Below are 24,929 nucleotides of genomic sequence, written 5' to 3' on the forward strand. Positions count from 1 at the left end.
ACAGCTGAAAGGCCCAAGTTAGAAAAGAAAATGCTCCTTAAGCTCTTGCAGTCTCCACCAATGAACCAATAGTTGGGGAGAACCAATAGACCTCCAACCCAACTTAAATCTTATTTGTCGGGAAGGAAACTTTTTGTCCCCGACAAAAGGTAACAAGTGTCGAAAAAGGTGGGAGGTTAGGTAGAAATGGATGGTGAAGATGTGATGGAAGTAGAGATATATAATGAAAGGAAAGAGCATTGGAAAGGGGATCAAAAAAGAAAGAAATGAAACAAAAGGAAGAACATTGGGAGAAAAAAGTGAACAGTACCACTTTTTATACAAACCCAGTCTCCTCGGAAGCACTTGTGTAGAGCTTGATACTTATTTGCTTCTGAATACAAATCTAATTCTTCCTTGTAACTATCCTTGGACAGAGCCCATTGTTGTTGTTCTTTCCCTCCTCTTACAAATTTTATTGATTTGGGCCAGGTTTGAAAGGCGTAACCCATTACTCTAAGTGGGCTTGGGTTACAAACTTTTTGGTCCCTACATCTACATATTTTAAGAATATAACCATTGGATTCTTTAAGTTCTTAACATGCAGTCAAATTTTGCGTTAATCGGATGTTAATTACTATTCGATCCATAAACTTAATTTTTATGCATAATTTTAGATTACAAAAATTTAAAATTTAAATATTTTATTGATGAAATAGTTATTGATTTTTGATCTTCTAGAAATTTTGCAAGCATGGAAGATATAAGAAGAAGTACAAAGTCCTAAAAAAATGATAAATTTTGGCAACAAACTTGGTTGTAGTTTAAGATTATAACTCCACTCAACTTTTTTTTATTGGATATGAATTTTGATGAAATTCACCATCGGATTACATTTTCTTCTTATATTCCCATTGCTTGCAAAATTTCTAGACTATTAAAGACCAATAACTATGTTTTCAATCAAATATTAAAATTTCAAATTTTTGTTGTCTAAAATTATGCATAAAAAATAAGTTTATGGATCGAATAGTAAATAATATCCAATTGACATAAAATTTGACATATGTGTTAAGAACATAAAAAAAAATACAATCCAATTGTTAAATTAAATATGTAGCTGATGAAGCATGAATTCGTCAGTCGAAATGGGCAGATGGAACTCCCCGTCAGCACTAATGTATCCTTTAAGAGAGTCACCAGTGTGGTGTCTGCCACAACGCCTCCGATGCCAAAGTTAGAGCAAAAAAGCAATTCGCGAAATGAAAATGAATGAACTAGAATAGTAATGGTACTTTCTTAGAGTGTCAGTATATGTACTTTCTGCTGCCAATGTGAGGGCTTTATATATGTGATTTTGGTTGCTAGCTGTTGGGTGTTAATGCCTTTCTTAGTAACGCCTCTTGTCCAATAATGGGGCTTTTAATAGACTCCCAACGGCTTGTTTTGCTGGTTTCGTAACTACTCAAGTTACTGGCTGGCTTCATTGAATGACTTTCTTGCCTTTGTCAATGATGACTGATTTCCTCGTCACTAGGGATGACTTCGTCATTAGTGTTGCCTTCGTCAAGGTAATGCATTCTCGTCACTCCCATCAGTTGCCCCCCAGGTTCTGTGGTCGTCAGTGACGTGTCATGAGGGCCATAGAAGGTGAAAAGTTTTTCCTGAGTTGTCTGTAACGCTTGGGGTTCTGCTCCGAATTTAATGCATGATGGCGGCGCAGTACGCAATGTGGCCACATGGCGCGTGCTGATTGAGGGCGTTGATGGCATGACCCTTCGGTTTCCCGCTATTTTTCAGTTTCCTTGGATTTTTGGCTTCAAACTTTTCTTTTCCTTTACTTTAATTTTTGCTCTGAGTATTATCTTTCTCGCTTATTTCTGCGATCACTCCGACTTTGCTCCGGCGACTCCGACCTTGCTCCGGCGACGCTTCTTTCCAAATTTTTCTGGCTTCAACCGTTTTGCTCTTCAAGGTATGTTACTCTTTTATTCCCCTTCTGTTCCCTTTCCTTAATAATCTTCTTATGAGTTCCTGATTTTTCCTTTGCCCTTTGCTTTTGTTGTTTTTGTGTTTGATTTTTGGGTTTTTAGGATTGTGTACCCTTTTCATGGTCAGTTTTTCTGAGGTTAGGGTAGCTTGCCCCTTGGTCTTTTTCTTTTTTGCTCGCTTAGGGGCGGCTTTGGGTATTTCCGATGACCTTTTTCCTTTGGTTGGGGACTATATTTTTGAAGGTTGTGGGTTGAGTGTAGTTTTAGGGGAACTATCTCCAATATTGGGCCAGTCACTTGCTTGGTTTGAGGGAGAAATGAAGAGAATGTCGGAGGTGAGATCTAGCGAACTAGAAACTGGGTTGTCGTCCAGTGAAGGCCTGGTTGAGGGTGATACAGCCGTCTCCGTCCCTTGTTAGGTTAGGGCTTTTTATGCCCTTGGGGAGGAGTGTGGGCTAGACGCTGACACCGTGGCTAGGTTCAAGGATAGGTTTCAATTTCCTGCGCTGGTCCGTGTTCGTCGGCCTGGTCCTGAGGATCAAGCCTGCCACTTCTTCCAGGGCGAAGTATGCTTCTACGAGGCTACTTTCACTTGTGGGCTTAGGCTACCCGTCCATCCGTTGGTGATGGAGCTTTTGGGTTATTTTGGGATTGCTCCTGGGCAACTTATGCCTAATTCATGGAGGATAGTGATCAACTGTATGGAGATATGGTTGGCCGCTAACGAGGACATGATCAAGGTGAGTGAGCTCGTCTACCTTTATCGTCTAAAGGAGTCAAAAGAGTACGGGTATTATGAGCTAGTCCCTTAGACGAGGAGGACTAGAATTGTCAAGGGTTTAGCCTCGTCATTCAGGTACTGGAAGTCCCGTTTCTTTTTCGTGTCCGGGGACGATTTTGAGACTCCTTCTAGCGAGGCTTGGGGTGATATCCCAAGGTTACTCCGTCGGTGGGGAACCCCAAACTTAGGTGCGTCAATGTTTCTCCTCGACTGTTAATCTTCATCTTGCATATATGGTCGTCCTTAACCCCTTTGGTCATTTTTCTTGGCAGTTAAAAGACGCCCCAAGCTAAAGAGCAAGTACCAGGGTCGTGTTGAGAAGGCGATAGAACACGCCAAATCGATTGAGAGTTGGGACGACCTCTTGGACCCACGGACGCTTGCGTTCTACTGCTTAGGCCAGGACCCATCTCCCTACGTCTTGCGCAGCATTAGTATTGAGGAGAAGAAGAGTAAGTATTTACCTCGTCAGTATTGATCTTCACGTGTGTACTTTGGATTTCTTAGTTTCTTTTTTTATTTTTTATTTTATTTTATTTTTTTAGAGATGACGACCAGGTTCAATAAGGACATGTACGCTAAGATGAGGTCCAAGAAGGACGAACCTTTGGCGAATATTGGCAAGAAGGGGGTCCGTATCACGGGTAAGGGTCCGTCAGTTCTCCCATCTGCAGACGCCACTCCCATCGTCTCTGGGGTCGAAAGCATGCGAGTGGCTTCTCTGGCTACCTCGATCGAGGAAATCCCCACCCCTTCCTCCAAAAGGCAGCGAGTTTCGGCTAAGGAGAAGGAGAAGGAGAAGGGGAAAGTGGGTTCGTCCGTCTGGAATGACGAGGGTGTGGCCGTGGAGCGGGCACATGACGTTGTAAAGGCTAAGGACCTCAAGGTCTTTTCTGGAGTGCCTCTCAACGTAGTGGCGAGTCAGCATGTACACAGGATCGTCCAGGTAAAAACACTTCTACATTCTCCTTGTTCTCCTTATATATAATAATTTTTTATTGACCGGCTTAATTTCCTTCGTCAGGTGTTGGGGGAGAGCCTTCACCTTATTTCTGAGTGTCTTACTCAAGAGGCTAAGGTGACATCTTTGGCATCCAGGATGGAGGCCTTGGAGAAGGAGAACTCCACGTTGAAGAAGAACCTTATAGAGTCAATGGACGAAACTGCTACTTTGAAGGAAAATGTCAAGGCCTTGAATGCCGATCTTAGGGTTGAGTGTCAGCTAAACCTGGAGAAGGACGACCAGCTTCAGGTGGCCAAAGAAAAGCTTAAAATGATCGCTACTAGGTCCGTTGAAGCCTTCCAGCAAACTAAGGAGTACTCCATAGTGCTCTTTAGTTGGTACTTCAAAGGCTTCGAGCTCCTACGTAGATATCTGGTCAAGCATCCTACCGGGGTTGACCTGCCGAGCCTGGATCTGGAGGTGGTAGATCAAGAGATGGCTATGGACGAGGCTGCCCAGTCTTCGGTCCTTGAAGGCAACACCCCTGGTGATTCCCTCCCATCTGGTGACGCTCCTGCCGCTGACGATATCGCTGCTGATGCCCCTACTGACGCCCGGACCTGATACTTGTGTAATTTTGCCCTTTATGTTTTGGGCTTCTTGATAGCATTCCTTTTTTTTTTTTAATCTATTTTGAGAAAAATGTTTCTTGGCCCAGTGTTTTATGGGTCTTTAGGAAGAACAAGGATAATTGCCCGCTGTTTTTGGGCTTTAATTGGCTTTATGATTTTGCATTTTCCTGTCTGTATGACTATGCTTTTGTTGGTACCTAACATGCCTGTGATGTTTTGAGTTCGTCCATACTTTGTACTTAACATAAATTTCTTAGCTGTGATTTCTCCGTTCGTCCATTATTTGTTTGTCACTCTCGATCCTTTGGAAGGGTTTGGATACAGCCTGAGTTTTGTTTTGATTCGTTGCAAGGTTCTTGTCCCTTTTCTTTTTCTTCCTCTCCTCTCTTCCTTTATTTTTTGTGGATTCGTCAGTAGCCTGAGTCCGTCAAGCGGGATCTTGTCATTTGCACTTGCTAAAGGATTGTGCCTGCGTCAGTGGCTTGTCTTCGTCGAGGCGGGGCCTTCTTACTTGACTTGTACTTATTCAAGGGATATTTGTTGCTTTTTTGGCTTCGTTAGTGACTTACATCCGTCAAAGCGGAATCTCATCACTTAGCCATTTTTTGGTGACTTACATCCATTTAAGGAATCTTGTCACTTTGGGCTTCGTCAGTGATTTACATTCGTCTTGGCGGAATTTTATCATTTAGATTTTATATGCCTTATACCCGTTGGAGGGATCATCAGTAACTTACATCCGTCAAGGCGGAATCTTGTTACTTAACTTTTTATGCCTTAAACCCGTTGGAGGGATCGTTAGTAACTTATATCCGTCAAGGCAGAATCTTGTTACTTAACTTTTTTTTTTTATGCCTTGAACCCGTTGGAGGGATCCTCAGTAACTTACATCCGTCAAGGCGGAATCTTGTTACTTAACTTTTTTTTTTTTTTTTATGCCGTACGATTGGCTAGACCTGCTTACACAAAGACATTAGAGGAACAATTCTTTTATTAACTTCAAGAATGAACATGTCTATTTGTTACATCTACTTGTGGTACTTTTTTAAATGCTCGATGTTCCATGGTTGAGGGAGTCTTTGTCCATCCATGGTTTCAAGGTGGTAACTGCCTTGTCTTGAGTAGTAAGTAACTCGATAAGGCCCTTCCCATGTGGGACCCAACTTTCCTTGGGTAGGGTCTTTAGTTGCTGTGGTGGTCTTGCGCAGGAGGAGGTCTCCTATGTCCAGTCGTCTGAGTTTTACCCTCTTATTGTAGTATTCGGCCATCTTCAGCTGGTACTTCATCATCTTGCTGGATGCGTAGTCTCTTACTTCGTCCAAACAGTCCAGGTTGAGTCGTAGTTCATCGTCATTGCACCCTAAGTTGAATGTCCCTCGTCTAACGCTTGTTACTCCCACTTCGACTGGGATTACTGCTTCCGTGCCATAGGTAAGCCTGAAGGGGGTCTCTCTTGTTGGGGTTCTCGCTGTGGTTTTGTAAGCCCACAGGACATTAGGTAATTCTTCTAGCCAGGCACCCTTCGCGTCGTCCAGCTTGGTTTTGATAATCTTGAGCAGCGTTCGATTCGTCAGTTCCGTCTGTCCGTTTGCCTGGGGATGCCCCGGGGACGAGAACTAATTCTTGATCCCTAGGTTTGAACAGAAGTCTTTGAACCCTTGGCTGTCGAACTGCCTCCCATTATCTGATATGATCGTCAAGGGAATCCCGAACCTGCAGATTATATTCTTCCACACAAAGCTCCGTATTCTTGCCTCGGTGATCGTTGCTAGAGCCTCTACTTCAACCCATTTTGTGAAGTAATCAATAGCAACAAGTAGGAATTTTACCTGACCTTTACCTTGGGGTAGTGGGCAGACGATGTCGATCCCCCATTGTTCAAATGGCCACGGGGAGGATATGGTCGTCAGTTTCTCTGTTGGAAGTCGTTGCACGTTCCCGTATCACTGGCACTTGTCGCACCTCTTGACGATCTCAACAGCGTCCACCTGCATAGTTGGCCAGAAATATCCTGTCCGTATTACCTTGTTCACCAGGGATCTAGGGCCAGTGTGATCGCCGCAAACTCCTCCATGGATTTCTTCCAGTATGTATCTAGCTTCTTCTTCGTTGACACACTTCAAGTAAGGCATGGAGAAGCCTCTCTTGTATAAGGCGTCATTAAGGATCGTGAACCTAGCCGCCCTCTTCTTGACCTTTTTAGCTTCTTCTGTGTTCTGAGGGAGGTGCCCATCTTGGAGGAAGGACATTATGGGTGTCATCCAGCTGTTTGCGCTCTGGATGGTAAATGTTGAGACCTCTTCAATGCTGGGGTGTTTCTGGATTTCCATTGCCAAATCCATGCTAATCTCCCCTTTTTCTGATGACGCTAGTTTCGAGACTTTGTCTGCCCCTATATTTTGACTTCTTGGGATTCGCACGAACTCCACTGTATCGAATTCCCGATTTAGGTGTTTCGTCAGCCTGAGGTACTTCTGCATCCTTTCTTCCTTCGCTTCGTACTCCCCTCTAATCTGCCCGATCACTAGTTTTGAATCATTTTGGATTAACAGGTTCTTAGCTCCAAGTGCCTTTTCAAGCCTCAATCCCGTTAGTATCCCCTCGTACTCAGCTTCATTGTTGGTAGCCGAAAATTTTAGTTGGACCCCATATTTCAGCACCTCTCCGTCAGGGTGGTTATGACAACCCCTACTCCCCTCTTCCCCTGGGCTGACGAACCATCAGTTTGTATCGTCCATCTATCTACTTCGTCGGTAAGTTTGTCTTCGTCCAGAAGGGTGAACTCTCTGATGAAGTTCGCCAGAGCTTGCGCCTTGATCGCCGTTCTGGGATGGTACTCGATGTCAAATTGACTAAGTTCAATCGCCCATTGGACCATTCTTCCGGTTGCCTCAGTTTGTTCATTGATTTCTTGATCGGTTGGTCTGTCATTACGAGGATGGGGTTTGCCTGAAAGTATTGCCTTAGCTTGCGTGAGGCTACTATTAACGCAAATGCGATCTTTTCAATCCTTGGGTACCTGGACTCAGCCCCTTGGAAGGCTTGGCTGACGTAGTAAATTGGGAGCTGCTTCGCGCCCTCTTCTCTAATCAGGGCTGCACTTACTGCCGAGGCTGACACTGCCAAGTATAAGTATAGGTCTTCCCCTTCTTTGGACAGGCTTAAGAGGGGTGGACTGCTCAGGTAACGCTTTAGTTCCTAGAATGCTGCTTCACATTCGTCGGTCCAGGCGAAAGCCTGCTTCAAGGTCTTGAAAAAGGGCAGGCATTTGTCTGTAGCCCTAGAGACGAACCTGTTCAAAGCTACTATCCTTCCTGTGAGTTTTTGAACTTCCTTGACGGTCCTAGGTGACGTCATGTCGATGATGGCTCGCACTTTCTCTGGGTTTGCTTCTATTCCTCTTTGGGACACCATGAATCCCAGGAATTTCCCCGAAGCTACCCCAAAAACACACTTACTTGGATTCAACCTCATCTGGTGTTTTTTGAGGGTTGCAAACGTCTCCTTCAGGTCGTCCAGATGTGTGAGCTCTTCCTTGCTCTTGACGAGCATATCGTCCACGTATACTTCCATATTCCTACCAATCTGTTGACTGAACATTTTGTTCACCAACCTCTGACACGTTGGCCCAGCATTCTTCAATCCAAAAGGCATTACCTTGTAACAGTAGAGTCCTTGACTTGTGATGAAAGCGGTCTTCTCCTAGTCTTCCTCGGCCATCCTTATTTGGTTATACCCCGAGAAGGCGTCCATGAACGTTAGTAACTTGTGCCCGGCTGTAGAGTCCACGAGCTGGTCTATTCTCGGTAGAGGGAAGCTGTCCTTTGGGCATGCCTTGTTCAGGTCGGTGAAGTCTACACACATCCTCTATTTTTCGTTTGCTTTCTTTACTAGGACGACGTTCGCGAGCCATTCAGGATAGTACACCTCCCGGATGAATCCTGCCATCAGGAGTTTGGTAACTTCCTCTGCAACTGCTTGATCTCATTCTGGGGCGAAGGTTCTTCGTCTTTGCTGGACGGGTTTCCATTCCGGGTTCACATTCAACTTATGCTGGATGACTTCTGGAGCTATGCCCGGCATGTCCTCGTGGCAACATGCGAAGACATCTAGATTCTCTTTAAGGAACCTTATGAGTCTTGCTCTCATCTCGGGGCTTAACGTCATTCCTATCTTGGTCGTCTTGTTCGCTTCTCCTTCTACCAATTCCACTGTTTCTAGGGCCTCCATTCTGTCTTCTTCATTTTCTTCAATCATCCACATGTGGTTCTTCTTCGCAGCCAGGACGGCTTGATAGCATTCTCTTGCCAGGACTTGATCTCCTTTCACTTCACCGACATCATTATCTGTTGGGAATTTTACCTTCAAACAGTAGGTTGACGTTGCCGCTTTTCACTTGTTGAGCGTGGGCCTCCCAATGATGACATTGTAGGATGAGGGGCAGTCCACCACTAAGAAGTCTATCTGACGGGTCAACTACACCGGGTAGGCCCCTGCCGTCACTGTCAATGTCATTATACCCTTGAGGTATACCCTGTCTCCGCTGAAGCTGACGAGTGGAGAGTCAAAAAGGCGCAGTCTCCTCGGATCTAGTCTCAGCTACTGGAAGGCTGGGAGGTAGATGATGTCTGCGGAGTTGCCATTGTCGACGAGGATCCTCTTCGTATTGAATCCTTCTATATTTAGTATTATGACCAAGGGATCGTTGTGGGGTTGCTTCACTCCCATAGCGTCTCCTTCATTGAAGGACATGTCCTGGTATGTTCATCTGTGCTTAGACGGAGGTACGGTGTGGACATTGTTTACCTGCCTTTGGTTTGCCTTCTTGAGTGATTTAAATGATCCTCCCGAAAATGACCCTCCTGTAATCGTCTTTATCTCCCCGATCACCTTGTGCAGAGGTTGGGATGGACGGTCGTCATCCCGGGAAAAGGACTCATGCTGGCCTTTATTATCGTCCCTGAATTTACTATATTCTCCATTCTTCACATATTTCTGTAACTTCCCTTTACGTATCAACTCCTCTATCTACTCCTTTAGGTCTCTGCAGTCTTCTGTGTTGTGGCCGTGATCTTTGTGGAATCGGCAGTACTTGTTCTTGTCATGGACATTGGGGGATGAGTGCAATGGTCTGGGCCATTTGAGGTAATGCTCATCCTTGATCTGCGTGAAAATTTTGTCAACAGGCATAACCAAAGGAGTAAATCTTACCGTCCGAGGACTTTTATCATCTTTCCTCCTATTCCCGTCATTGTTCCGACGGTCTGGTCGCTCTCTCTTTTACCCCCTACGGTCGTCTTCTTTCTTTGCCTTGTCTCCTGGCTTCTCTGCATCTTTTATGGCTGCTAAAGCATCTTCATCGTTCATGTACTTCTGTGCTTTCAGGAGCATTTCCGCCATCGTCTTTGGCGGATTCTTTGCGAGGGACGCCACGAGATCTCTGGACCTCAGTCCCGCTTTGAAGGTCGTCAGTTGCACCTTGTCATCCGCTTCGTCCACCTCCAGAGTCTCCCGGGTGAAGCGTTTGACATATGACCTCAGAGTTTCCTTTTCTCCCTATCTAATGGTGAGTAAGTAATCTGCCGGCCTCTTTGGACGTTGCCCCCCTATGAAATGGCGCAAGAAGGCATTACTTATTTGCTCGAAGTTGTCTACGGACGAGGTTGGCAACTTCATGAACCATTCTCTTGCAGCTCCTTTGAGAGTGGTGGGAAAGGAACGACACAGTATCTCGTCAGGTGGTTGTTGAAGACCTAGAGTCGTCTTGAAGGTATTAAGATGATTTTGAGGGTCCCTGAGTCCGTTGAACGGCTCAAGTTGAGGTAAGCGAAACTTTGACGGTACAGGGCATTCAATTACCGCCGTGGTGAAAGGCGAATCTGTCGCCTTTACTATTCTATTTACGCTTCGATCCGTCTTCTCCTTAATGGCATTCCTCAGTTCGTCCATTTCTTTCCTCATCTCTCGAAGGAGATCTGAATTCTGCTCGTCCGGAGTAGTTGGCCTCTGAGGGGTACCCCTCCTGTGGCTATCCCCTTCTCCTTTCAGGTTACCCTTGGACCGGTTCTCTTCCTGTTGAGCCTGTTGGACTTGCTGGAGTCGTAACTTCATTTCCTGGTTTTACTTGGTGAGTTTTTCAATGGTGGCTGCAAGGGCTTGAACTTGCTGGGTCAGGGCTACTGAATCTAGATTGGGTTCCATCTGAATGTAGAGGGTTGATGGAAACTATGTTTTCAAATATGAATCTGAAAATGTCGTTCCCCACAGACGGCGCCAAACTGATGAAGCGTGAATTCGTCAGTCGAAATGGGCAGATGGAACTCCCCGTCAGCACCAATGTATCCTTTAAGAGGGTCACCGATGTGGTGCCTACCACAATGCCTCCGATGCCAAAGTTAGAACAAAAAAGCAATTCGCGAAATGGAAATGAATGAACTAGAATAGTAATGGGTACTTTCTTAGAGTGTCAGTATATGTACCTTCTACTGCCAACGTGAGGGCTTTATATATGTGATTTTGGTTGCTAGCTGTTGGAGTGTTAATGTCTTTCTTAGTAACGCCTCCTGCCCAATAATGGGGTTTTTAATAGGCTCCCAATGGTCTGTTTTGTTGGTTTCGTAACTGCTCAGGTTACTGGCTAGCTTCATTGAATGACTTTCTTGCCTTTGTCAGTGATGACTAATTTCCTCGTCACTAGGGATGACCTCGTCATTAGTGTCGACTTCGTCAAGGTAATGCATTCTCGTCACTCCCATCAGTAGCCATGTTTATTTTTTTTAGTGAGAATTGTAGCCTTAAGCAACAATGAAGTTCGTAGCTAAACTTTATCCTTAATTTAAAGAGTTGAGTAAAAATATTAGTTGTTTGGAGCTATCTTCACCCAATCCATTAGGAAGGAAATGAAGAGATCATCCATGTATTATGTTTAAATAATACATATAGATAGACTTATAAATGGAAACTTTAGTGGATTGAATAAAATAACTCCAAATTATTCAGCAAAAAAAAAAAAAAACAAAAAACTCCAAATTGGTTTAGATCTAAACTTTGTCATAAAAAAAAATAGTGCATCATCGAAAAGACTCAGATAGCCTAGAACCAATTTTCCTTACTAGAAAGCACCAACACTTCATTTGAGGTATCATACTCATGTCGTAATAATATCCTACTTGCCATATCATATTATAATTTTTAAAAAATTGCACATGTCACCGTATGTGTACGCATCCAAGCTTCCTTGTCATTTTGGCACATGCAAGGCTGCATGGGACCAACGCCCATAGTAGAATTGGACCTATGAGAATGGCTAGCCCATGGTAGAGCTGAGACCGTGAGAATTGGGAACCCCGGGATTGAATTCTTGGGCTACGCCCGTAGGCCTAAGCAATTAAGCAAAGTTTGGGCCCCCGTTGGATCATTTTTGCTAAGCCGAGGCCTACTTTAAAGGTTTGCTCTTTATAAATTATTTTTTCAATACAAATACTCTCTGCTTGAGCGTTCTGGTCACAAACCCCCAAAGCTACCAAACTTCCCATTTCAATGGCGACTCTAGTAAAAGTGTACGGTCCATCCATGTCCACAGCTGTGTCCAGGGTCTTTGCCTCTCTCTATGAGAAAAATTTCGAGTTCCAGCTCTTCTACATTAACATGTTACATGTCTAACGGCAAACACAAAAAGGCCTGAGTTCCTCAAGCTCCAGGTACTATTACAATTACATACACACAATTCTCTCTCTCTCTCTCTTAGATTAATTAGCTATATTATATAATCTATGACTCTCTCTTATGCATGGTCGATACAGCCCTTTGGCTAAGTACCAGCATTTGGAGATGAAACTAAAGCATCTCCATTTTTCGGTGAATTAGTAGTATTACCCACAGTTTCATCATTTTTCATTCATTCTCTTTTCTGGGTTTTTCTTTCTGTATATGTAACTCCATATTATACAATAGAATTTGGGGTGTTTTGTGTGTGTGCGCAATACAGAGTCTCGAAGCAGAAGGGCAGAGCTTCAAGACCTATTGGGTGCATACCAATCCACACACACACACAAATATAGTTTATTTCTTAAGTATTATAATTTCAAATTAATAAGGAACACAAGCATTAGACTATGTTATGCCTTTTGTAAAATGTCATTTACTTTTATTATGCTGAGACAATATTTATGGGGATTTTTATAAAAGGATAAGTTGTTACATTGTCATGGGTAATTTTATTTTTTTTATGGCATATGTAGTGTGCTGCTCTGATTTATATTCATTAGTTATAGAATTTTGATTAAAAATACACAATTGGTAACTTATTATTGAAATTTTCCTTTGTTTTTTTCTTCCCCCTTTCTGTGCTTGAGTGTTTCTTTCTTAGAGTACATGTCTGGTGGAAGCGTTTATGACTTTCTGCATAAACAAAAGGGTGTTTTCACACACCCAACCTTAATCAGAGTAGCCATTGATGTTTCCAAGGGAATGAACTAGTTGCATCACAATAATATAATCCATCGGGACCTGGAAATTGCCAATCTTTTGATAGATGGAAATGGAGTAAGAGATTTTCATTTTTATGTTGTTGCCTTTTAGATCTGTATGTTTTTTTTTGTTGTTATTGTATATTAAGGACTACTTCTTATCTCCCCTGGAGTTTCCTAAAGTCATGGCTTCTTCACTGATCACTGTCTTAGTCTGGAGATACTGATGCATACTGGTCCTCTGTTTCATAACCATCATAGCCTGATGATGGGTTGATGATGACATAGTTAAAAACAATCATGTCAAAATTAACCTATTTGACTAGTTTGCTTAAATTAAAGGACAGCTACATTTTCTGAAGTAAAAATGACCAATTTAACTGTGAATTGCTTTTCGATTAACAATTTTGGCTAGTACGCATGATGGAGAACCACTCTCCGACTTAAAATTTTGACTAGTGAACCTAATTGATGTGGCACGTGATTGCAGGTAGTATGATAGGATGTGAAGACGTTAATTTTAGTTTAATAAGGACTCAGAAGGCAGGGTTCTACTTATTTTTTTCTCAAATAATGTAATTAACAAGGATGAGAGCTTATTAGGTATTAATGGATGAAAGTTGATAAAAAGGCACTACTGATTGTCATGAAATTTTTTAACAGCCTATATATTTCTTTTAGATTAATATTCCGTTCTCCTTTTGCTTCCAGACTGGAGGGCAGCTGCATGCATTCCTGTCCTTGATTTATTGGTTCTTCTGGATGGGAGCTTTGTTAGGTTGTTTCATGGCTGTAAACATGGCTTTAAGATTGATCTCTAAGTTTCTATCTACTAAATTTCAAAAAAAATGTCTACCAGGTTGTCAAGATTGCTGATTTTGGCATTGCTAGAAATGCAGCTCAATCTTGTGTTATGACTGCCGAAACAGAACATACCGTTGGATGGCTCCAGAGGTCTGTTTCTTTATATATGAATTCAATGCTTTTTAAGCATTTTACTTGATTTCAGTTGACCAAAGGATATTTAAGTTTCTAGCTAGGCATAATTTTCTGGTTCTTATACCCTGCTATTCAGTTTCAAAATTCTGAAAAAAGAAAAAAAAGAAAAAAAGAAAGGCAAATGTACCATGTACACCACCCTTTTTTCCTTCTTCCATTTCTTCAGTACAAATAGGAAAATGGTATGCTAGATGATATCATCTTTTTAAGTGCACAAAAACCAAAAAAGGTTGTCAAACAGGGAGGAAAGTGGGAAGAAATACTTTTAAATGAAAAATGAATCTATGGCTTTTAGGGAAGTTGCTTCAAAACAGTGCTTGAATAGATGAATGATGGGACAAATTTTTTATTCTACTAGCATACAAATAAGGGTGCCCCAAGGAGGGCATGGGTCTTGAGTTATGGGGGATGTATATAATAGATAAAAATTGGGATATAGTTTTGTTGTGTCAAATCTCTTTATAGCTTTTATACTGTTGAAAGTTGATGCATGAATTTGCCAACCCTAATATGGGTTTGTTTGTTTACTCACTGTCACATGGCTTAAATGATGTTGTTGATCTTGTGGCTTTAGTAGCTTGCCCAACTGTTTGACATGTTTGTTTGTTTGTTGTTGATGCGTGGAAGGTTATCAAACACAAAACATATGATCACAAAGTGGATGTTTTCAGCTTTGGAGTTCTAGTGTGGGAGTTGCTTACAGGAAAGGTAATTTGCCACTTTGTTGGTAGTTATAATGAGTGCTGGTGAAGAAAATATAACTCTCTTCAGATAATTACTTTGCTATATCTTCTAAAAAATAATGGTTGCACAGACTTCATATCAATCATCTTGTTTTCTGACTAAAATGCCATCTCCCATATGAGCACTTGACCCCAATACAAGCAGCAGTTGGTGTGGTTCAGAAGGTATTCCTCTATTAAAATTTTTGACATTGTAAAATTGCACAGAAAAGACTTCCTCTCAAAGAGGTCTCCATAAAATTCTGGGAAAATGTCAATGATTGCTGTCTTAATAAAATCTTGTTAATCTTCTTCTACCCCAACAACATCTTCTGTTTCTGTCTTTGTCTAGGTCTTTGTTTTTGTGTGCATGTGATTTCCCCTTTTGGTTCAAGGGAGAATTTTAGTTCATCATCATCCCCTTTTTCACCAACAATATAATTTGTTCTAGCCCTGGAATCTATGACCACTGAGCAGGTGACACAACTACCTAACCTCCATGCCTACAAAGAGGGTTTTGGTCCATTCTGAAGAATGAGTATGCTGGGAAAATCACATCTGGACCAAGAACCTGCTGGTATAGCTGTTTGTTTGAAGAGTAGGGTATTTCTTATTTTTGAGAGATTTTAAAAAAAAGAAGAAAAAAACGAAAGTACTTAACTGGGCATTGCAGACTAGTGGAAGACAGAAAGATCTTAAGTTAATATAGAGATTTGGTGACATGAATTTCAGGGTCTGAGGCCTACAATTCCATAGCAGACTCCTCCAAAGCTTGGGGAATCACTTGAGAGATATTGGCAGCAAGATCTATCTTTAAGACCAGAATTCTCAGAAATTTTAGAAATTTGCAGCACATGGCCTAGAGGGTATGGAAAAGTTCCTTGTCCTTTTTTCTCTTCCACTTTGGATTTTTATGAAATATGATCTTGGAACAGGTTGCAGAAGAGAGAATGGACCGGCAGAAGGTGAAATCACTTAGAAGAGTATCTGCTTTTGTATGGAGTGTCGATTGAAGTGCAACTGGCAAGTGAGAAGGCTGTTTATAACACATGTTAATGATGTAATAATCTTGTTTTGCTGAGTTCCTTTCACTTTGTTTTTTCTCCATTTGGAACTCTCTGTTGTTAATCCAACTAATGACTAGATATTGCCTGAACAGTCACTGAATTTAGTAATAATCCAAACATTTCTTGGTTTTTTCTTTCTTTTCCTGAGTGACTTCGGACTGCAGTGATCTAGAATTGAAAAGGCTCAAATTTTGTCGACGTTTAAACATGAAGGCTGGAGGTATTTAAACATGAGGACCCAATTTGAAAGAAGAATCCAACTAATCCACATTCAAATTCTTTTGTTAGCACTTGAAATTTTCATTGCAGTATAAATTTCCTTTCGAGATGATTTTCGATGTGCCAGGATATCCCCTTCACAGTGATTCTAGTTCTATTCTATGCACGTGACAGCAACGAATCACTCATCACCTCAGAGTATAAGTAAAGCATTTTTCTATTTTATTTTTCTATTTTTTATTTTTATGGAGGCAGTTTTCCATAAATTATTGTCTAAACAAAAATCAAAATCAGGAAACACATATTAGCCTTGCCGTCAGCAGTATTCTAGAAGCATCTAATAAAATTTCAATGTTACAATTAGATCTCTTATTCTTGTAGGCAATTCGGAATTGTACCTGCCTCTATCCCCCCTTTAGGGTAGGGCGAAGTACACAAGCAACAAAACGCAAATGATACTTAGTGCTTAGATTCCATTTGTCAGGATGGGTAGAAAAACAAATTATATGGAAACATAGGGTTAGTTTTTTCAACACGTGTATGATAAAAGATAATGGAAAAAGTTGGAGAATGAAAAATAAGTATAAATCTTCTGTATTTGGTTGAGAAGAATAATTAGAGGAAAGTCACTATACTATTTAGTAGTGATAGTGCTTAACAGTTGACTACGATTACATTACATTTCATGCAAGTGTAAGACAAGGGAAATGGAGTAGGACTCGTATATAGACTGAGCAACTTTGCAGAGCATCTCAAGCAAGTTACTTCCTTCCATACAATTTCAAGCTAGTCACCCAAAGTTGAGATTCTTCGGTCTTTATGAGCCATTAGTGGGCTTGCCTTTTGCTTTAAGCCTCTGTAAAATCACAAAAAAAGAAAAAAAGTGCTTTACATGAACAATTGTATCTGGTGTACTGTTGCCTTTGGTGCTTTTATGGAACCTTTCAGAAAGCCCTTGAAACCAAGCTTTTCTTCTGCTAAACAATAACAGCACCACCATTTCCGCAAAGAATAACTAGAAAGAAACTACTATCAGATGGCTCGAAGTCATAGAGAAGAGGAAGTAGTAATCAAGCTTGATGATATTAATGAAAATAGCAAAAAGATTAACGGAAGTCCAAGCAGCAATAACTTTCAGGGAAGAAGTGAATCTGTACGACGAAGAAATAAAGAGTTGTATGACCAAGAAAACCACCAAGGGTACTTGAATTCAGGTGGAGCAGAGGTTGTAAAGTGTAGTTCAAATGTTTCATTTCAGCGAGGCTCGTGGAAGCCAGTGATGAGCATCACCAAGTCTAGGCTGATAGACCCGCCAGAGGAACCATGTCAAAGTTCAGTAAACTCTGGAAGGATGCCTGAGAAAGATCAAGATTATGAGGACGACGATGATACTGAAGACATCCCTCAAGAATATAAGAGAATAAAATTCAGCACACTGACAATGCTTCAATTTGTGAGTCTTATTTTGATTATTGCAGCCTTAGTTTGTAGCCTTTGGTTCCCATTTATAAAGAGGCACATAGTGTGTGATCTTCCATTATGGAAGTGGGAAATAATGGTTTTAGCATTAATCTGTGGACGTTTAGTCTCAGGTTGGGGAATTCGATTGGTTGTGTTCTATATAGAACGCAATTTTCTTTTGCGAAAACGGGTATTATATTTTGTTTATGGGCTAAGGAGATCTGTTCAGAATTGCCTCTGGTTGGGTTTGGTCTTGCTTGTATGGCATAGTATTTTCCATGAAAAGGTTACAAGGAAGACAAAGAGCAAGATTTTGCCTTATTTAAATAAGGTTCTTGTTTGTTTTCTTGTGGGTACCGTAATATGGCTCCTGAAAACTCTGCTTGTTAAGGTCCTGGCTTCGAAATTTCATGTAAACACATTCTTTCAACGAATCCAGGAGGCTTTGTTTAATCAGTATGTGATCAAAACGCTCTCTAGTCCACCATTGTTTAAATGGTATGACACGCAAGAAGAGGAAGCTATGGCTGAGATTCAAGAGTTAGAGAAAGCCAAGGTTACTTTGCCTGGTGACCCTGGGGAAACTCTGCCTTCCAGGAGTAGGAGAATGATAGGAAATGGTAGACTAGAAAAAAGTCCCAAGGTTGGGAAGAATTCTAGATTTTTGAGGAAAAGGTTTAAAAGGGAAGATGAGGAGATCTCTATTGATCAACTACATAAGCTGAATCAGAAGAATATATCAGCTTGGAATATGAGGAGGTTGGTTAATATTATCCAACATGGGGATTTATCCACTCTGGATGAGCAGTTACTGGAGTCAAAAACTGAGGATGAAGCTTTGCTGCAAATTAGAAGTGAATGCCAGGCAAAAGAGGCAGCCAAGAGGATATTTCAGAATGTGGCAAAGCCAGGGTCGGAGTAAGTTATTACATTCTTTCACCGTTTCTTTTCTTCCATCAGATGACAAAATAGGGTATAAAATACTAGTTCTTTTCCTCACTTTCTTTGTTCTATCAACAAGTCCGTGAGACACAAATCTTTTCACAACATTTTCCACAACATCGATGTGACTTATTGTGATTGGTATATGATAAAATTGATGTCAATGATGGACCAATGTAAAAATGATGAAACACCAATCATAACTTGCCACTTTAACAAGTTGGGAGAAAAATTGTGAAAAATGTTCCTAGCATTCATGAATTAGTTCTTGTCTTATTATTTGCTTTTGATAGTGATGTCCCATTCTGTCCTGATTGTTGCACAATGCAAACCTCTATGTAAGATACATTTACCTCGAGGATGTGATGCACTTTATGAGTAAAGAGGAAGCTTTGAAGACAATGCATCTGTTTGGAGTAGCAGCTGAGAATAAGGGATTCAGCAAGTCCTTCTTTAAGGACTGGGTGGTATGACTCTATTTCAATGTAAAAGATACTTGTGCTCTTTTTGTTCTGATTTATTTGATGGACAGCTCCTAGTGGAGAAAGGAAAGAAACTGAACTTTGCTCTCATTTATTTTCTATGAAACAATGACTTAAAGTAAACTTCACTTATGTTTTAGGTTAAAACATTTAGAGAGAGAAGGGCACTAGCATTGTCTCTCACTGATACAAATACTGCTGTGGACGAACTCCATACTTTGTTGAACATTCTTGTAGCTATCATTACATTGATAATATGGCTGATTATACTTGGAGTTCCAATTATCCACTTCCTCGTCTTTATAAGTTCACAGCTTCTTTTGGTGGTGTTTATGTTTGGGAATACCTGCAGAACAGTATTTGAAGCAATCATCTTCTTATTTGTAATGCACCCATTTGATGTTGGTGATCGTTGTGAAGTGGACGGAGTCCAGGTAATAAAGGAGGCTTAAAAAGATGTTTATTATGCACTCTCATATAAGCATATATCTTTCATTTGTGTTCTAATTTATGTTTCATAGAAAATAAATGAAAACAAAAGCCAGTTTCTCATCTTTCAATAATGTTGTAACTTATGTTTCTTTGGGTTTCAGATGGTAGTCGACGAGATGAACATACTAACTACAGTTTTTTTGAGATTTGATAACCAAAAGATCATATACCCTAACAGTATTCTAGCTACTAAGCCCATTAGTAACTATAATCGTAGTCCAGACATGGGAGATGCAATTGATTTCTGTATTAACATCTCCACCCCAATGGAAAAGGTCACCAGCATGAAAGAAAGAATAACAAGGTATGTATGGTCATGCATCTTCTTTCTTTCCTTATTATTGTTAATTTTTCCCAAGTACAACTCAATTCCTAGAGATTTAGACTCTATTACACATTTAGAATCACGCACGGTATTAGTGGTGCCATTAACCACAACACTTTCGTTAGTGCATTACTTACTCTTTCCATGAGCATGGACTAAGCCCATATGCCTTTCCACTTTTTATGGACTGTAAAACTATAGAACTTCATATTCATTCTAGGATTTGGATTGTGATATAATTTCTTCTGTAAAGTTGCATAGGGTTTTTCTCCATTCAAAAGCTTACACACGCAGTTCTCAATCACTGGTGAGAGTTAATAGACGTACTTGGGCCAACATCCACCCTGAGATAATCTGCTTTGTTTCAAATTCTTAATAAATTTCTTTCTCAAAACCATCCCTTCAGTGCTCTGATTGTTGTAGACTTGTTAAATTATCTAATTGGAATGATATCTTAGAAGGCCATGTAATGGGTGACTCTGCATTACTTGACATGGCCATTCAGGTGTATCAGCAGCTATGAATTGATGATAGGACCTACATATTTTTGTTAATCGATATGTTTTCAAAAAAAAAAAAAAAAATCCTTTTATAAATAATTTTTTGTTGTTGAGGGCCTCATCGCTGTTGAAATTGCAGGTATATTGAAATCAAGAATGAGCACTGGCAGCCAGGCCCAATGGTGATAATGAGGGACGTTATAGACATGAACAAACTGATGATGTCAGTGTGGCTTACACACAAAATGAACTATCAGGACATAAAGGAGAGATGGATTAGGAGAGAGCTCCTGCTTGAAGAGATGATCAAAGTTTTCAAGGAGCTCGATATTGAATACCGCCTACTGCCTCTTGATGTGAATGTCCGGAACTTGCCCCCTCTGGTATCAGACAGGCTCCCTTCAACTTGGAAAACTTTTGCTAGCTAATTCTGTAGGACAAATATAGTGAGGCCGACTCCTAGAATGAGCATTGGCACCCAGCACCAATTCCTTTTCGGCCTATGAAGGAATTGGCAAGGGTTCCCCATAAGAATTGTTGGATTTGGGAAAGGATTTATGGTGACTCAAGATAAACTCTTATCTCCCTGATAAAATAGTAATGAAATACATTTCAAGTTTGTTGCATTGTCACAGTGTACTAATTTTCAAACATGGTAGCCCCCCCATCAAGCACACAGAAACTAGCTAAATTAAAGATCTCAGTTGCATGTGGCTTTGTATTTTGGCAAAGAGGTAATAAATCGTCCTCTGGCTGGTCTTTTACAACATTTCAGTTAACTGAAAAAAAGAGCGAGCATATTTAGGAGGCATTTAGTTCGCCGTGATGTTACATTATTCCATAATATTACATTATTGTAATTTTATATCAATGTAATCTCAATACAAAAATATAACATTACATTATTTAGGAATATAATGAGATTAAGGTAATATGATATATTTTGTAATTTTAGATTATGGTAATGTTAGAAAAAATTAAATAAACCAAAAACTTTAATGTCACATCATCGTAATGTGCATCACATCAAAGGCACATTATAGCGAACCAAACACCTCTTTTAGTGGTGAAATTACATATGTATAATAAGAAGTAGCACTACAAATTAAAACCTTAGCATAGTTGGTTTCAATTACAACGAGTAACAGACTTTTGCCCTCTATTAATTGTATAGAAAACCTAGCACAGTTGGTTTTCGAAATCTTGAGCCTAAGAATTCAAGAAATTATTCTTTACATAGGTGTATTACACATTCCTTTCACATAAATATGGATCATATCTATTGGATCCACATGTGGGATTTATTTTCATGATTGAGAAAAATGAAATAGCTCACCCTTAATTTTGCTCCCATCAGATCATAGAATTAGAAGGTTTTTCTAGTGACCTTAGATAGCCCACGGTAAAACGGTAGATCTTAGCCGTTGTTTTGACTTATGAGCATTTAGTTGGGATTAAAAGAGATGTAAACAACTAAATAGTGTTGTTCATCTATATCTATATATATATCTAAAAACTGAAGCATAGTATTTATTGTTGTTACGCTCCAGTTGAGTCACATTAGCGACCACATCACCCACTTATTTTCAACCATTTTCCTCTTATTTTTTTTACCATTCTTCTTTCTATTGATTTTGTACTTTACTAATACATTTCCTCAAACCTTTATCCTTCCCTTTTATCTTTTCATTTCCCCACTACTCTTAACCTTAATGTAACTCTTCCTTTATCCCTTCATCTTCCTTTTATTTTCCTTTTATTTTGACTCTTCTTATCCCCATCATCTTACTATAAATTTCCTATTCCCTCTCAATCCATATATATTTTCCCATACAAAAAAAGGTTACTACTCACTCTCTCTCTCTCTCTCTCTCTCATTTTTTTTTTTTTATGAATTTTTTAATTTTTTGTACCTTTACTTTATGTTGATCAAATTTTGTGTTCTTTAGAACTCTACATTGGGTTAATAAAATTTGGGTTTGTGTTTGTGTTTTTAAGTTGTTATTATTTTTTTCATTGTTATATAATATATAAGAATATAATGTTATTGTAGGTTCCAGTTAGCTCAACTGGTAAAGTCTCTGATAGTTGTATAAGAGATCTGGGGTTTAATCCCTACCTACACCAAAAACTGATTGATATCTTGGTCTGATGATAAAGAGCTATTATCAAGAGCGGACGCCATATGTTAAAACTCTCTCTAAAAAAAAAAAAAAAAAAAAGAATATAATGTTATTATATAGCATGACTTGGATAATTTGGTGCGACTATAATCACATTTTGGGCTTTGCTCATCATCTTTCTTCTTTTATTTTCCTATTTTCTCACTTAAATGAATGAGCCATTAATTTCAATTTTTTGTATATTTTGCTCAAATTTGATAGTGTTAGTGGAAGTTTCATTAGTTTATTATGTTTAATATGGATTAGAATTGTATAGGCATTAAAAGTATAAATGGAGGTGCATAAACCTTTATGTTTTTTTTTTTTTTTTTTTTTTGTGGAAAACAATGTTTAGTGACAGTATAGTAAATTTTAATGTAATAAATTCGAATATAAGGATACCTTTCTTGAGGTTTACTTTTCCTCAAGGTGGAAGAAAATAGCATTGTTATTAATTCTGTTTCGCGTTTCAGTTTGTTTAGTGGAACAGAATAATTCGGTACTGGCCAATTCCAGCGTACTGTTTCAAAGTGTTTCGGGTTTTAAAAAAAAAATTTAGAAATATATATACAATATAATTTTTTTTCATACTTATTATTATAATATATTAATTCCCTCACATTGTGTGGTAAAGAAAACTCCACGCCTACATTCTATATCCAATGTACTTTAATAGGCAAGTAGATACTAATAAGTAATAACCCATCAGTCCATCACACAATTCAAAAATTAAATAAAATAATAATTTTCAGATTCACTAAAAGACAATTATATCTTGGAAGTAGGAGCCATTAAAAACTTTACCAAACCACATTGTTCAGAAATAACAAATCTCGGTGATTTAGCATTCAGCCTAACAAAGAAAAAAGTCTCAAGCTCTTAGCACTTTGAAGGTTTGACGAAACATGATGACAAGCAAGCAAAAAAATGTAGTGCAGAAAGAAAATAAAGCCAAAAATGAAAAAGGGAAAAGAAAAGATAGAGCATGCAGATGAAGGTTGGACACTACCATTGTTGTTAATTTCCTTTTCTCTTCTTAATTTCTTTTTGGGTTGTGATTATTTTCTAATGAATTTAAAGCTTTAGATCTTGTCAAAATAGAAGCTTTATATGTGTGAATGGATCTGTGAACATCTGATTTGAGATGTAAAACAACGTGGTTGCAGGATAGAATTTTTTTTTTTTAAAAGGCAAAATCAGTATCGGCCGAAATTCCCATTCCACCCGAAATTGGCCGGAATTGACCGGAATGGCAAAAACACCCCGAAATAGGCCAGAATTTGACCTGAGGTGGAATGGGTGGTAGTACCATTCCGAATTGAACACCGGCACGAGAAATTTCGGCTATTCTGGCCGGAACGGAATGGAATTAATAACATTGCAAAATAGACCAAAGTGCCTGCATATGCTGGAAGTGGTTCTCACTAAGTCTATGTTTTGCTACATATTTTACACGGTTCTGATATGAAAATTTTCTGCTATTGTGATATACCATGTGTCATTCTCTAACCTTCCAATAAGAAAAGCTTAATGTATATCCATTTTAATTTAATTAATATTTTCATGATTTATTTAATTTTTATTATTTATTTCTTTTCAACAATAAATAATTTTATTCTCTTAAACTTAATGGGAACCACTTAGACTTAGGTGTGTAAATGCCAAGCCAATTGTGTAAATGCCAAGAAAGATATCTAATAGCCAATGTGTAAAAGTTGCGAGAGCAAAAGGTGTTGGCTGATGCTCTAATGTCTAGAAAGCAAACTAACACATAAGTTCAAAAGTGGTAAATGTAAAGAGAGAGAGAAATAAAATTTTTTTTTTTGGTGGAAAAACTATGCATAGAATAGGAAGAGAGAATGACAAATTTATAGTAAGAGGATGAGAATATGAAAAACCAAAATGAAGGAAGATAAATGGATAGAGGAATAGTAACACTAAGGTAGAGAGTAGTGTAGAGATGAAAAGGTAAAATGCAAGGAGAAATGTTAGAGAAAGTATAAAAATAAATTGGAGAATTAATAATTAAAAAAAGTTAAAAACAAGAGAGAGATAATATTTTGATTTTTAAATAATGAAATTTTTAATTAACTCTATCTCTTTCCAAAAAAAGTGATTACTCTCTCTCTCTCTCTCTCTCTCTCTCAGTTATTTATTATTTCTTGCAACTTTACTTTAGGTTGATGAACAGTGGTGGCTCCACCTCTAAGCTAGGTTGGTCCTGTGACTATCCTGACTTGCAAAAAAATGTATATATATTTGCCACCAAAAAATAAAAATAAAAATTATATACTAAACTAATCTATTGTGACCACCCTAATAAAAATATTTGGCACATTGACTTAAAAATCACCAGAATTTGAGTTCAATAAAAATAAGAGTATTGCTACATATACAACAATTTCACAATAAATCCTACGTAGTAACCAGTTAATGATTCTAATTTGAGCCTAATACTGACATCACTTTTAAACCATCTAATAACAGCTTGACATATAAGATTTGTTGTGAAAATGTTGTAGACATAGCATTACTGTTGTATATATAGGTATGTACATGGATAGGTTGTAATAATGATGTTTGTGTTTGAAGAATTTTGTTTCATAAAGTTGTTAAAGTGAAAATTCAAGTTCTGCAATTTTTTAAGTGAAAATTCGAAATTCAGCATTTTCGATCGGTCGAAATTTTGGCTTGATTGATCGAAATAGTAAGAAAATAATCTTGGAGTTTCTAGATGGTTCCATCACTATTTGATTCCTGTTTG

At 39.2% G+C, this 24,929-nt stretch overlaps 1 protein-coding gene and 1 long non-coding RNA gene across 5 annotated transcripts; both read left to right on the forward strand.

The window, feature by feature from the left end:
• Positions 1–11,816: 11,816 nt before the first annotated feature.
• LOC126712494 (uncharacterized) lies at positions 11,817–15,707 on the forward strand. Of its 3 annotated transcripts, XR_007651117.1 has the most exons (6): positions 11,817–12,026; positions 12,695–12,870; positions 13,506–13,572; positions 13,654–13,748; positions 14,421–15,381; positions 15,451–15,707. It is a non-coding gene; the product is annotated as an uncharacterized LOC126712494 (long non-coding RNA). The 3 variants fall into 3 exon arrangements; XR_007651116.1 differs by lacking the exon at positions 12,695–12,870; XR_007651115.1 differs by lacking the exon at positions 12,695–12,870 and having other exon boundaries at positions 13,506–13,748.
• A 315-nt stretch (positions 15,708–16,022) lies between these two features.
• On the forward strand, positions 16,023–20,629 carry LOC126712487 (mechanosensitive ion channel protein 8-like). 2 transcript variants are annotated; one of them, XM_050411825.1, is made up of 5 exons: positions 16,031–18,180; positions 18,548–18,671; positions 18,827–19,120; positions 19,280–19,482; positions 20,143–20,629. In XM_050411825.1, exons 1-5 carry the CDS (start codon positions 16,838–16,840, stop codon positions 20,429–20,431), a joined length of 2,253 nt encoding a protein of 750 aa, XP_050267782.1. In that variant the 5' UTR covers positions 16,031–16,837; the 3' UTR covers positions 20,432–20,629. The 2 variants fall into 2 exon arrangements, with proteins under 2 accessions (XP_050267783.1, XP_050267782.1); XM_050411826.1 differs by lacking the exon at positions 18,827–19,120 and having other exon boundaries at positions 16,023–18,180.
• The last annotated feature ends 4,300 nt before the right edge of the window (positions 20,630–24,929 follow it).

This window comes from Quercus robur, chromosome 2 (assembly GCF_932294415.1).
Source record: "Quercus robur chromosome 2, dhQueRobu3.1, whole genome shotgun sequence".
Taxonomy (NCBI): domain Eukaryota; kingdom Viridiplantae; phylum Streptophyta; class Magnoliopsida; order Fagales; family Fagaceae; genus Quercus; species Quercus robur.